This window comes from Oryza sativa, chromosome 12 (assembly GCF_034140825.1).
Source record: "Oryza sativa Japonica Group chromosome 12, ASM3414082v1".
NCBI lineage: Eukaryota > Viridiplantae > Streptophyta > Magnoliopsida > Poales > Poaceae > Oryza > Oryza sativa.
The window spans coordinates 1,416,600-1,431,506 of record NC_089046.1 but is presented as its reverse complement, the minus strand read 5'-3'; the positions used below and the strand labels follow the sequence as shown (position 1 = coordinate 1,431,506).

The window sequence follows — 14,907 nt, the reverse complement described above, 5'->3', positions numbered from 1 at the left end:
TAACCAGTTGTTTTAAGATATATACATTTTAAACATGCCTGTATCAAGCTTCTGAACTTGGGTTTATTTTGTATTTATGACTACCTTGCAGTACCTTTTTACTTGTTAATGTATTGTCATTTCAACAGCTATACTTTTGTTTGCCAACAAGATCAATTGCTTGTTCAAAAGTTGATTTTTGGTTCAGTTGACTTTATAAATTGTAAATATTACATAAAGCTCAACTTAATTTGAACCTTCCCAAGTATATCACATAAGATCAGTTTTACAGCAAACATTTCTCATTCACTTGTAATATATACATTCCCCCCCCCCCCTTAAAGCAGTATTTTGAATGAAATATGGGTGTTGTGATTAATTTTGGAGTTATGATGCTTTTTTTTTTTAATCTTGCTTTCATACCAGGGAGCAAATTGGGACCCAGAAGGCCGTACTGCATTATTATCCTTTTCTAACTCAACAACACTGGGCTCAATTCACTTCTCATCAAAGCCACCATCTTTAGGTATGGACAGCTACCCTCATCTCACCACAGCATTTTTATGTGAAGTTACAGTATTATGTTTATTGTCTGAATCCTGAACATTGTGTTGTGTTCATTGACTTCAGATGCCCATCTCCTACCAGTCGAACTACCTGAAATTTCCTCTCTGATTGTCAGGTAACAACAGTGGCAGTACCTACCATTCTATACTCCTAACTTCTTGTGGACCCGATGGAACATATTTTACTGCTGTCTTCAATGCTAACTTTAACTGATGATATTTTGAATAACCACATCTGCATCTGGTTGGGAAGTCATTCATGATATGGATTGTATGGTTTTAAATAAATCACTTATGGTATGTAACTTAGGATCATTAGCAAGTAAAGGCAAGTTCTCCCTAATCAATTGAAGCGCCTCAACCATTTTTTTTTTCAAAATATCTTTAGATCTGGCTTGTAAAAAGTCTGTCTCTTGCCATTTTAGTATATACTCAGATGCTTTCATTTAGGATGAACCTTTACATGTTCAAAAGTCTATCATTTCATCCATTACAGCCTAGAAAAGTAACTTGTTGTCCAGTCCATATACTTATTTATGCTAGCTTTCTCTGGTTCATCTAGCCGAGGCATAGATAAATTAGCATGGGATTCTTCAGGAGAGCGCTTGGCATTATCATTCAAAGATGGTAATGAAATGTATCATGGCCTTGTTGCTGTCTATGATGTGAGGAGATCTCCACTTGTCTCAGTTTCACTAGTGTAAGTGCAGTCCTCTAATTTACCATGTTATCTTGGTCATGAACATTGAATCTTGATAATTTTGGACCATTGTCTGACGAATTTCCAATGTGCATATACAGTGGATTCATAAGAGGACCTGGAGATGGAGCAAAGCCACTTGCATTTGCCTTCCATAGCAAATTTAAGCAAGGACCATTGCTTTCTGTGGTATGAGATCATCAAAAGTTTTGAGCCTATTAGTTAAATGATAATTATGGTTGCTCACATTGTTATTCAACTGTTCATGCAGTGCTGGAGCAGTGGCTGGTGTTGTACATATCCCCTCATACTTCGTCCTCATTGACTCCCTAAGAGGAGGTAAATCTCTTTGGCTGCCTGAAAGTCATTTACTTTGGTGGCACGATATCAGCGATGTTTCTTAATTGAATTTCCTTTTTTCGTCCAGTAAGGAAAGCTCGCTGGGTCAAGAGATGATTGGCATACTATTGAATTATATTAAAAAAAATGCTACTATGATTGTTATCCTCTTGTATGTAAATTTCTGCCCTATGGAAGCGATGCTATTGAATGGAGACAAGTAGGAAAAAAAACTGAAATGTATTTGGTAGCATTACAAAATGTATGTACTATACTTATTTGGATGGGGAAATGTATTGGCTACGCTTGTGTTTATGCAGTTCCCTAAGCAAAGACACCATTGTCTTACTCTTACCATGTGTCCATTTAGTGCATGATTACGGTTGTCATTAATTTACTGCACTATCGCATGGTAAGAAACCTTCACTGAAAGGCTTGATCAGTTTTTATTGGACTTACGTTTGAGATATCACAGATATGTTCTGCTGCATTATTAAATGTCAATCTTATCACTTGGGGGAACACAAGGTAAACATGCAGGACCATTTCTCATCAACCCTACATTTTCCCTTCTGTTTGCTTATCCAGATTAACTGAGAATCCATTCAAGCTCTGAGTAACCAGAGTTCAGTGATCAAGGGGATAGCTTATTGACAAGGATATTAATTAGCGTTACCCCTAGGTTCAATAACGTGACAAACCTTAAACTATGCTTGCAGCGTCATAAACAGCAGGATCACACCAAGTGTTTCTGAAATTCAGGCATCACATCTCATGTAAACATCCTGTTTCTCTGTTGAAACTATGCATCATTGCTTCACATCTCTGCTACGAGCTTGCTGTATTGATCCAGAGCGAGGTCAAACGAAGTGAATGAAAAAGGAGGGAGCACTGCTTCCATCACCTCTGCAGCATTTGGCAGCTCGCTTTCAACCGGCACGACCTGCATGCGTCATTCACAAAGATACTTGTATGTTAGATGAACTCGCCAACACCTGAGAATATTGCGTGTTAGAGCATCTCTAACAGACTCTCCAAACTAAATTTTGGCAACTCTATCAAAAAAAGGTGCAACTTCTAGAAATACTTGTAGGAAATGATTCCAGACATTGAGACATAACCAAATAAACTATTTCCTGGAAAACTTACAGATAAAACTGAAAGACAGAGGAGAGGGCTCGGTGAAAAAAAAAGACAGAGGAGAGGACATCTATAAGACTACAAAAGTTTATGCCTTATGTATAACATACACTACTTGATTAAATAAGTCATACGGCTTGCATATATATTGGCAGACTGTAAATTTGTAATGGTAAGGTTGCCCTCTGCTAAATTCAGTGCATGGTTATGAAACAAGAAACTTGTGATGGAAACAATGGTTGTCTTGCCTTGTTTGGTTCACTAAATGAATTTTCATCCAGAAAGTTGCCGGATGTGAGAACAGTCACAGTTGATTTTGCAGTGTTGACGCCATCTTGAAGTCCTCTTGAAGATATTGTGAGGTTCACAGCATTTGGCCCAAAGTTTACTATCTGCAGAAGATCTTTTGAAGATCAACATATGTTCTAAAATCCAAAGAGATGTTATCCAAGTATGCAGTAGTTGAATCAGTTTTATATCGTTGTAACTAAATCATTCAAAACATTTAGGTGCTTGTGTAATGAATTGCTGCAAGGGTATGCAAATTAGGAGAAACTGGAATGGTTAGTTTACCTTTACTCTCAGAAAGATATCCTCAGAGTCTTGCCAGGTGATTGCAGAAGCAGCCAATGAATCAGAATATCTGGAACTGATCGTAATCGGATGAATCACAGAACCACTTGATTCACGGAAATATGTCTGCACCCAATAACTAGGAGTGCCATACTGCTGCCAGGAATTGAACACAATTGCATCTGGGTTCCAGCTGATCATTACATTAAGGTCTAGTCAAACTCGCGTACTTGTGACCAACAAGAACGTTGGAAATAAAAAGGAGCAAAGCTGGAGGTACTAACGTGCTGTCATTGTCATTTACGAAGAGTGGTGCATAACTTGCCATCTGAACAACATCACTGCAGATAAACAGGACATACACTTTTAATTTATTCATGATAGAGTATTCTTGCTGCTCACTATTAATATTTACAATACGTGTATTATTCATTATCTTGTAATTTCTGAACAACAGACATTTTCCCTTTGTTCCAAATGTGATTATCTGAATAGGGTCATAAACTACTAATTATCCAAGACAATACTGAAATTTATCCTGGAAAAGTCATGAATGATCTAAATACAGCTGCATGCACGATTCAGTTAGTCCCAAGAATATGGAATGAGAGATTATCCAAAGAAAGGAAGAAGTGAGAGAGATCACCTATTTTTCTCCAACCCAGTAAGGAAAGCAGCCTCAGCCAGTGAAGCAAGAAGGCTTCCTTTACCAGCATCCCTTTGTTCATTGACAGCGTACTCACTGACAAATACCTGGAACAGGATCATAGCATAGTAATTAATAAGTACTTTCTGTGTATCCAATATCCTAGGGCGTCGGGATGCAAGAGAACTGTAATGATACAGAGAAACAAAGCCGGCTGAAGTGTTGTGACACTAGAACACTATCATTAATGGAAGTTACACATATAATATTATGACTTCAATATAATTTCTGAAGAAATTTAATAAATAAACATGCCAGTGGCCAGCCTCAGGTAGAATAACATGGAAAAAAAATAATGTCCTAAAAATATTCCACCAAAGTTAGGATGATAGGTCAATTAAAGACCAACCCATATAGGAGTATTTCGAGGATATATCTATTGCCAGAATAAATCACAAAAACAAAGTCCATATTTTGGATGGGCCGTGATGGCCACGGATCCCTGACCATCCAAACAAGGACTGAAAAATACCTTAGGCCCAATGCGTGATGTCCTGTCAAACTTATTCTTCATGATAAAAAGATTAGCAGCACTGGTATATACCTGAAAAAATATGTCAGAGTGCATCTTAATAAAAGCACAATGAAAAGTCTGTTAGAAGTAATGAGACAGTATTTAAACAGTGAAAATGGAATGAAGATTACATGAAAATCGTACAAATCAGCAGGATGGTCAAGCGGCCTAGATGATCCATCACAGTTTGAAATCATTTGAATGTCTGGATAGGCCTTGCGTATAGCATCATAAAACTTGAGGTAATTTCCTGTAAGATAGGATTCAAAACCATCATGGGCAACTCGGGGACAAGTGGGATACTATTGGCTAGCTCTCTGGTATTTTCATGAAATTAGTGAATGTTATAGTAACTTCATGTGCAAAGAAAATCTATCCTCAGAAACTGATGACATAAATAGCTCAAAGTTACATCCATTCTATTTTCATCTATTATTTGTTGCGAATGTTTATATTTTTATTATGCTTATCTGTAAGGATGAAATTGTTTTGCCATAATTGTAGTTGACTCCACAAAGTAACGACGGCATACAAACAAAGAAAAACAAGGGGTAAAGAAGAAGGAAAATAAGTGGTTTTAGATATGCATTCATATATGATGAGGGATTTTGTGTTAAGTACACTTGGCCATCACACCATTTCAGCCTATAGATGTACCAACCTAAGGAAAACAACTATGGCATTGACAACAAATGGGATCAGTAGTATGTCAAATTCTGATTAATAAAAATATACCTCGGTAAAATTCCTTCCCACAATCTTCATTTCCAATAGCAACATACTTCAGTGGGAACCGTTCGGGATGCCCCATTGCAGATCTAACAGAGCCCCATGTTGATTCTGCGCTTCCCCTTGCAAATTCAAGACTATCCAATACATCCTATAAATAGAAAAAAAATAATGAACTTAAAGAATGACAAATGCATAGAAAACATTTTGTTTTGCTACGATGGCATCTGCAATAAGGAAAAGTCAAACCGGAGTAATCCTCTACCCAGTTCTATTTGGATGACTATTCTTACTTTTGGCATTTAACGTACCTTAACAAAAGGTTCAATTATGATGGTATCAACTTCATCATGGTGGCTGATCCCTAAATTTCAAGGTAAAATTGTAAGCTGGTAATGGGCATGCTAGCGATGAGAAAAGATATGGTAAAACAGGAAAATTTTAAATAATTAGAATGTATTACCAACATTGAACACCCAAATAGGGGCAGCACCCAGGTCTTCAGCAAGCTTTCCATGAAAATTTCGGTAGAAATATTTGGTTAGATATGTTGGTAGCAGAAGAGATAAAAAAAACTCAGATTGCATTAATCAACATATACCTGGAGAAACTCATAATATCCTAGGCCATCATCGGTCCAATAATTCTAAACATCTCCAAAGTGCCCAGGTCTCTGTTCCCATGGACCAATAGTTTCTCTCCACCTGAAAGCATTTCTTAACCAATCACCTTCAACAAAGCACCCCCCCTGTCATAATTGTGATACAAAATTTTGACTCAATATATGTGTAGAATTGTTCAAAAGTTAGTTGCTGAAATCATGGAACCATATATAATGCAAATATAGATAAATCTACAATCATGCTGGTTTCGTACTAATTGACCACAACTTTTTGATGCTTTACTCTAGAGTATTATTTCTTAATTATTTATGCTTGTTAGTATCCCAGAATTGGTTTAGAAGTCCTCTTGCAAAGCATGCATAACCACAAAATAGAATCACACAGTAAATACAATATATTATCACTATTAATTCATATTACCCGGCAAAAATCATAAAATTCTTATGATTGTATGCATGTTCAGGTTTAGTTTTAGTTATCTAAATGTTCATTTTGGTCTAATTCTAGTTAAAATATGATTTTTGGGAACATAAGAAATACCAGGAAAGCGTAGAAACTGTGGCCTTAATTCCAAAAGCATGTATATTAGCTCCTTACGAAAACCATGGCCCTGTACATATATAAGAAATTTCCCGTTAACAAATGCGGAAACTAATAAGCATGGTCTAGCAATAAACAAATGAGGACTTTTTTTTTCCAAAGTTTTGTGAAAATGAATATAAGTAGATTTATTAAGTATCACTAATTAACAATGAGATTGAATCAACATGTTTCCTACGCATTTATGAATAACTTATAATTCTGCTAGTACATTAGTTGCATCACAAAGCAGTGGATGAATATTCACTGGCTACTCCCATAGCAAAGCATGCTCATGACTGTCAGTAGCCAATAGCAGGATGAAAATGCAGTGAACCTTGTATGTGTCTGATGGCATGAGTGACACTTGATCAAACCAAATTACTCCCCTTTTCATACTTGTTAATTCAAGTCTTGAAGTTCTGCATGTTCCTTGAGCCAATAATTGCATCTCTATCTTTGTCCAATTTGACGGATCAATCTCTCTGCAACATTTCAATATGCAATCCTTTCAATCATAAAAGAAAAACACATCAAGAATTATTTATTTCAGTGTTATGTCAAAGATACATACTGTATAGAGACTGATGCCAGATTTTGCATTCCATCTGAACATGTGAGAGAAGCTGTCAACTCCACAGATTCTAATGATCTGATATACATGACTAGATTATAGGTCTTTCCTTCTTCTATGTTCTGGAAGTTGGAACGAACAGGTTCATCCAAAAATCAGATGGTAAAATCCCAAGCAAATAAATAAATAAATAAATATATATATATATATATATATATATCAGAAGATAAAAGTAGAAATGGTCGGAAGAAAAACTATAACAGATATTCATATTTCCAAGTAAAAAAAACAGAACTATTGCATAGAAAGACAACATTATGTCAGAAAAATGAGCATAAAATGAAATCAAGCAAAATATAGGTAACGTTAGCTATTAGTTTAACTTTTTGGAAAAAAGATCACAACTTTGCTGTATTTCCTTTAAGTGACAGCATTGTACAGTAACTGTTGTTTAGAAAAAAGATTATTTGGACAATGAGTTATTTTACATCGATAAGGACTCATACCATGCCCCAGAATCCTGGGTTGTAAATGCCAACACCGCCAGCTGGACAATTCTCACAGAGAATCTCCATCCTTAGAGCGACACTATTTTTGCTGAAACAAGATGAGCGATCAGTTGTGATGTATATAGAGGATTCATCTCCAATGATAGACCATGGATCGATGTTAGAAGGGGTGTGGGGCCCTCCAGATTCAAATCCTGGAGTATAATCCATGCATTAGTCAGTTAAAGCAAGACTTCAATGTTGATGACAAATTATAAAACACAGATGCTTTTGTTTCATTTGGTTTTAATTCAGAACTGTAATCTTTTCTGTTCTGTAGCAACTTAGAAGCCAAAATATGGAATAGAAATTAAGCAACCTGATGTCAGTTATTAATATGAATGAGGATAAATATAGTAAATGCATTTGACAAGGGTTGATTTTTTTTCTCATGAATAAACTTGAGCATTGCAAAGGGCTGCAGTTGCGAATGTTGACAAGGAGTTCTATATTGTTCTTGTAAAATAGCATTGTGTATCACTTGCACAAAAATGTCACTTTACACTTTAATTTCCTTCATTGACTATTGGATGTATGTGAACATAAGAATATTTCTTATACAGCAAAACCTGCAATGTGTCTTTTTGACATGTGCGCAGTGCAAGAAACTGATTCACTGCTTGATATTTGGACTGATTTATCTATTTTTGTGTAAATAACAAATCTTCAACTTAGTCAAGTGCATCCATTCACTTCTCACAGCTTCCATGAGGAATGTTTATCAAACTGAGAGTTACTTCTGTTACTGACAAGCTCCGCCCATATCCCACCAGCTCCAGCATGGTTAATTTCCTATAATGTTCACTGATCTAGTTATCATGACTGACGAGCATAATCTAGAATATTCAGATTGCAGTGAACACATAATGAATATAAAGCAAGCGCTAACAAAAGAAATCTTCGCGCGCACACACACCCCAATCCCTCCTCTTTCCCTGACTAGAAGTAATGCAGACAAAATTATAACACCGGCATCCACACAAAATAGTGGTGGAAAAGGAAACAGTGGAATGAGAAAACATGTACAACATAGGAGTTATTTTCTGAAACCAGAAAGAAGATTTGCATGAAGATATATGAAGAACCACCATAGTTAATACAGTGCAGTGTAGTGTGAACAATGGTAAATTCAACTGAAAAGACTAGCTGCAGCAGTTAGGTAAGGTTGACTAAATTATTGATCTCATCCTAACATATTTTGATGCCGGCAGAGAAAGTGACGCGATAAGATGAACTGACAGAGCTAAATAGGCAAAATCTGACCTCAAAAAATAATCCAAATAGTGTGTCAGGGATCTTTCGTGAAACCTCCCATGAAGCATCAACCTCTACTAGTGCTGTCTGAGGCAGGTCCAGCTCTGAAGATAGGCATTTGGAACTGAAACAAAAAAGAAGCAAGGAGCAGAAGGTGCAAAAGAATGCATCTTTGGAACCCATGCCCTCGGTCCTGCCTGCCGAACAACAGTAGGTCAGTAAAAACTGTAATTCAGACCATTGCTACTTCGCTAGTAGTCATATAGAAATATAGAGTAAGAAAAGGAGCAGTAAAAAGAAGAGTACGGAATCGATTGAGTTGTTAAACAGCAAGAAATTTAACAGAAAACAGTATGCATCATTGGATTAGACCTACTAGAAAATTGAAACTGCAGCTGCCGCAACAGAAGTCCGCTACCAAACACTAACAAAGGGAACTCCAAAGATCGTCCGCAGTCACTACTGAACCCATGTAAAGTTTAGTGGAATCCCACAGAATCTCCGTCAAACAAGATTTTTTTTTAGAGGAACAGGGGAAGATTCCCCATCATCATACATATATTGATGAATTTGATGATCAGCTAACAAAGGTTTGAAGGTTCATAAAAAGTGAAATGAAGACGAATCTATCATGCAATGAATCAAGAACAGAAGGTAAGCAAAGTAGTGGCCTTCTCTCAGGCATTTCATCAAACATGTAAACTGCACGACAACAGGAACATGATTAGGGGGGCTAGAGAAAGAACTTTTCGACCTGCGGATCGAAGTACGCCTTTGCCTCCAACACTTGGAGACGAGAGGCAACAGCTACAAGTGCGTGAACAGAATTTGTGAAGCTTCGATAGTGTTAGCGGAGCTCAGGAGGGAATTTAGCTGTGATGCTGCTTGCATCCTTAAATAGGCCTGCGATGCTATGAAGTATGAACAAGACAAGTATGGGCTTGCCGGCAAGCTACATCACAACGTGACATCTGTAGCCTGAATTCCTGACGGATCTTGTCATCTTCGATCGAGCGGTGGAAAGGCGGAACGGGCAACCGCTCGGTTGTTGCTTCCCGGGCTAGACATGACCGGGATCGAGAAAATACGACCGTATTTCCGTATTTGTACTAGCACAAATCGGACCAAGTTCGTCTCTTTCTAGCTTGAATTATTAATTGTGCCTAGTTATGTGAATAAAATTTTTTACATGGATGAATTTGGGTGGCAATGAAATTATTGAACGCTGCAAAGGACAAGAGGGGAAGAAAAAGATGCAAGTACGTGACCACATAAACATTAATTATGCACTCAGAAATGGCAAAGACATTCTTAATGTATGCATACTCTATTTGCCTGTATTAAGTGCATCCAACAATGGCTTAACCAATATCTCACTTTTTGTGTCTCCATTTTGTTTGTTCTCTTCATGTACCAGCTGGATGATTTCCATGTGCGAGTACATTATATTATTTGTCCCCTTCCATACATAATCTGCTGAATTTTACGAAATGACATAAATGCACACATTGTTGTAACAAACAATATAATGCAATAAAGAAGAATGTACAAGCAAATGTACTAATGCATATTACATCACACCTGACCAAAGCAATAAATAATAAAACTTAAAGTGGATGATGAGGTGACACACTTGGATGCTGAGATTTACCTTTGACAATGGGAAGAATCAAGAGAGTGCACCTCCAACCAGTCATGGACAAGCTCGGATCCCGACTTGCAGGTTGGAAAGGGAAGTTGTTGCAACAGGCAGGAAGGAAGACCCCTGTCACTTCGGTACTAACCTCTATACCAACATACTTCCTCACAGCACTAAAACCCCCCAAAAATTTCCTACATGACATGGACAAAATTAGGAAGAGGTTCCTTTGGGCAGGCGACCAAGAGATTAGTGGGGGCAAATGCAAAGTAAATTGGCCAACGGTATGTTCACCCACCAAATTTGGGGGACTAGGAGTCTTGGATTTAGAGAAATTTGCACGAGCATTGAGAGTGTGATGGCTATGGTTCAGTTGGGAAAGCCCGAACAAGCCTTGGGCAGGGACACCCCCTACTTGTGATGAAATGGACAAAAAAGCTTTTTGCTTCTCCAACCAAGGTGACTATAGGTGATGGTCGGAAAGCGAGCTTTTGGGAATCAAATTGGATTGGAGAACAACCACTGAAGGAGTTAGCCCCGGCCTTATACAACCATGCCAAAAGGAAAGGTAGAACGGTCCAAGAAGGGTTAGCAAATGACCAATGGATAATAGACATCAGGCACAGCCTCACAGTCGAGCTTGTCAATGAATTCTTTGAGGTGTTCTACCATGTGTGGAAGACATTGTTCCTACAGAAGGTGTTGAGGACACCATAACTTGGAGATGGACGAGAAATGGAAAGTACAGTGCAAAGTCAGCCTACATAGCACAGTTCAATGGCAGAATAAGCTCAGCTGCAGCAAAACTGATTTGGAAGCATTGGGCACCTTCCAAATGCAAACATTTTGCATGGCTCCTATTACAAAATAGGATTTGGACAGCGGACAGGCTACAGGTCAGACAATGGCCAAACAACTACTTCTGCCAACTATGCTATAGGAACCTTGAAACCGCCCAACATCTTTTCAAAAATTGCACTTTCGTGCGTCAGATCTGGGAGAGGGTTCTAAGTAGCCTATACTGCCACGACATAGACCACCCACATGATGAAAATGAAGCTCGGTTGGAATGGTGGATTAAAAGAACATCTCAAGTTGGAAAAAGCAAGGCTAAAGCACTCAAGTCAATCCACTTGTTGGTGGCATGGGAAATATGGTGTGAACATAACAGGAGGGTGTTTCGAAGTCAAGAAAAAACAATGCTGCAGCTACTTGCCAAAATACAAGACGAAATCAAGCTATGGAGCATGTGTGGAGCAAAAGACATCGCGAGAATATCCACTTAGGTTTTTGTTCAATGTGTAGCTCTATTTAGGTTTTTTTTCCTCGCCCCCTCTAATTTCTTTCACCTTCTTGGTGATATTGTAAATACTTTCTCTCCTCCTTAATATAACTCCAGCTTAAGCTGGCTTCGGTTTTCAAAAAAAAATGATTTAGCAGTTATTGAGCATTAACTTTATAGTAAAATATGATATGCATCATGCATGCTTGTAATCATCATGTACCGACATCTCTAAAACAAGTGAAATTTTACGATCCTTGAGAAGATATCTTAGCACCTAAATTTTACACCTTTTTCTTATCTCGAGATACTTAGTATACATAGGAATTAGATTTTAACTAGAAAATTTTACACTGATATCTAGATGTATCTCGAGATACTTAGTATCTAGAGGTATCGAATTTTATCTCGAGATACATAGTGAGCGCCATAAGTCTCGTGGTGTTTGCTGCCCGAGCGCAACACAATGGCTTGCCGGAGGCGTTCGGCCGGTAGAATGGGGTATCCGAGGCACGGCAGGCGCTGCGACGGCTTAGCGGGAGGTCACACCAGGTTGAAGAATAATTCTCCGAACCCCCTCCCCAAGTTGGGTTCACACGATCGAGCCGTTGGATCGAGAATGTGCAACGATGCGGAGGAAAGAGGGGTCGGAGGCGTCACGAATGTTACGCGGGGTTGGAGAATTAGTTTCCGAACCCTATCGAGTCCACGGGAACCAGTTGATCATGATCGTGCGGTCAATAATCAAGACGATAGAGTCCAGCACAGATATATCTCGAGTATAGATTACTGAAACTTGATAATTTTTTTAAAGATAATGACTGAAACTCGAGCTATATATCAATCGATTTTCTGATTCCACAGCTAATTAGGGATTGATCCGCCGTCACCTGCATGGAATGCAGTTCAGTCAGTGCGAGATATCTCAATCTCATCGTTGATTCAAACCGTTGGCTCTCTTGTCTGCTTCTATATATATATGCTCCAGACCTCCAGCTTCCCTGAAATGATGTGAGAGTAGAACATGTTATAGGAAACTAGCAACTGTCAGTCTTTTTATTAACATCAAATGAATCGGAGGCATATATAGTATAGTTTTACGAGCTTAATTATTGATGGTACAGCATATAAAAAAAAATCATCAACTCTATGCAACGGTAAGGATGTTTTATTAGGCATGATTAAAGTTAAAGCTAGTATAGGTTCTTAGTTCATTTAGAGACTATCTTATTACAATTTACAACAGCAGTAGAGATGGTAAAATACTACTCTAACAATTAATACACCAAAACTATTTTTTTATTATCTTTCTTTTCTTTTATCGATTCTCATGCGACAAATGTTATTTTAGAAACACTAAAAGTCTGTCGTTGTCACAAGTAACAAATATATTTCTCTGTCTTCTCTTTTTTATGTAAGTAAAATCATCTTATTAATAACTTCAAAACATGCTAATGATTGTCATTGTATATGCCTCAGCCATATTTGGTCAGAGATTTACGGGGAATCAATAATTGATTTTACGGATCTACTCTATCTAATTATTAACTGGAGACGATCTGTTCGTTTTTAACACCATGCAAAACCTGTCCATAAATAGTTCACACGCAAGGCCACAAAAGTATTCATCCAAAAAAACCATTCGACATCATCTTGCAGATCGATCGAGGTTTCACAATGGTCTCCTCCCATGGCATCGTCAATGCATTCTTCCTCTTCGCCGTCGCCCTCGTCGCGGCGTCTCAAGCTCAACACGCCGCCAACGCTGACTCTTTCATGTCCGGCGCATGCAAGATCGTCGCTGGCAGCAGCAGCGGCGTCATCAGCGTCACGTTCTGCATGGACGCGCTCGGTTCCGACAGCCGGAGCCTCAGCGCCAGCTACTACAGTGACCTCGCCATCATCGCCATCGACCTCCTGACATCCAACACGACGAGCACCAAGGCCAAGATAGACAACATCCTTAAGGACGACGGCAACGGCTTGAAACCCGGCGACGCCACGACGGTGTGCTTCCAGTCGTGCCAGGCAGCATACGCCAGCGTGCTACAGGGTCAGCTTGGCATCTTCTACAACGTGCAGGCTGGCAGGTTTCCGGAGGCGATGTCGGCGTTGGAGAAGGCAGCCAACATGGTGGAGGAATGCGAGAAAGGGTTCGGGAAGAGTAATGTCAAGTCATTGCTCACCACAGAGAACCACGACAGCTTTGAGCTCGCCAAGCTTGGCGCTTTGTTACTCAATGAGGAACACTGATATCAAGAGACAATGTTTATATACACATAGTCTTTTTTTTTCTTAGCATATCCCTTTGTCATGTCCTTTAATTTTGAAATAAACAAGGATCAAGGAGGTTAAGGCCCTGTATAGATGGGACTAAAACTTTTAAGTCCCTATCATATCATATGTTTGGACACTAATTATAAATATTAAATGTAGACTATTAATAAAACCCATCCATAATCTTGGACTAATTCACGAGATGAATCTTTTGAGCCTAATTAATCCATGATTAGCCTATGTGATGCTACAGTAAACATTCTCTAATTATGGATTAATTAGGCTTAAAAAATTTGTCTCGCGAATTAGCTTTCATTTATATAATTAGTTTTGTAAGTAGTCTATATTTAATACTCTAAATTAGTGTCTAAATATAGGGACTAAAGTTAAGTCCCTGGATCCAAACACCACCTAAGTTATATGGATTTGCAAAGAAAGAAAGACCATACAGTGAAGTACATGATTACGTAGTATGCACTCCCTTCGATGAGGAATATAAGTCATTTTAGTTTTTGACATGGCCTTTGATAACTTTGATCATTAATTTCTTTGATAGTTTATATCAATATATTATAAAATTAACTTCATATGAAATACGAATATAGCGTCACCACATGTACTATATATCTACATGTTTTGGCGTAATTTTAATAAAAACTAAAATCCATGATTAGTCTAGAAAAAACTACTCCCTCCGTTTCAGGTTACAAGACGTTTTGACTTTGGTTAAAGTCAAACTACTTCAAGTTTGACTAAGTTTATGGAAAAACATAGTAATATTTATAATACCAAATTAGTTTCATTAAATCAGTAATTAAATATATTTTCATATTAAATTTGTCTTGGGTTAAAAATGTTATTGTATTTTTCTACGAACGTAGTCAA

At 38.0% G+C, this 14,907-nt stretch overlaps 2 protein-coding genes and 1 pseudogene across 5 annotated transcripts in view; 2 read left to right on the top strand and 1 right to left on the bottom strand.

Annotated features, from left to right (window-relative positions):
- LOC4351405 (aladin) overlaps nt 1-1,932 on the top strand; it is a 41,234-nt gene extending 39,302 nt beyond the window's left edge. For all 3 annotated transcript variants that reach the window (XM_066306618.1, XM_015765130.2, XM_066306617.1), the window contains exons 10-15: nt 406-505; nt 610-661; nt 1,108-1,245; nt 1,347-1,434; nt 1,517-1,584; nt 1,673-1,932. In XM_066306618.1, the coding sequence (XP_066162715.1) occupies nt 406-505; nt 610-661; nt 1,108-1,245; nt 1,347-1,434; nt 1,517-1,570 (432 nt within the window). In that variant the 3' untranslated portion in view covers nt 1,571-1,584; nt 1,673-1,932. The remainder of the gene's footprint in view (nt 1-405; nt 506-609; nt 662-1,107; nt 1,246-1,346; nt 1,435-1,516; nt 1,585-1,672) is intronic.
- A 197-nt stretch (nt 1,933-2,129) lies between these two features.
- On the bottom strand, nt 2,130-9,907 carry LOC4351404 (alpha-L-arabinofuranosidase 1-like; annotated as a pseudogene). Its single transcript, XR_001542313.3, has 18 exons — nt 9,579-9,907; nt 8,834-9,021; nt 8,308-8,362; nt 7,529-7,725; nt 7,023-7,144; nt 6,786-6,933; nt 6,399-6,479; nt 5,848-5,994; nt 5,710-5,755; nt 5,558-5,610; nt 5,253-5,397; nt 4,649-4,767; nt 4,476-4,547; nt 3,944-4,050; nt 3,582-3,638; nt 3,298-3,490; nt 2,973-3,116; nt 2,130-2,527 (listed from the first exon to the last, which is right to left on the bottom strand). The product of XR_001542313.3 is annotated as an alpha-L-arabinofuranosidase 1-like (transcript).
- A 3,471-nt stretch (nt 9,908-13,378) lies between these two features.
- On the top strand, nt 13,379-14,192 carry LOC107276678 (uncharacterized). Its single transcript, XM_015764128.3, has one exon. The coding sequence runs from the start codon at nt 13,423-13,425 to the stop codon at nt 13,996-13,998; it is 576 nt and encodes a 191-aa protein (XP_015619614.1). The 5' UTR covers nt 13,379-13,422; the 3' UTR covers nt 13,999-14,192.
- Nucleotides 14,193-14,907: the final 715 nt, after the last annotated feature.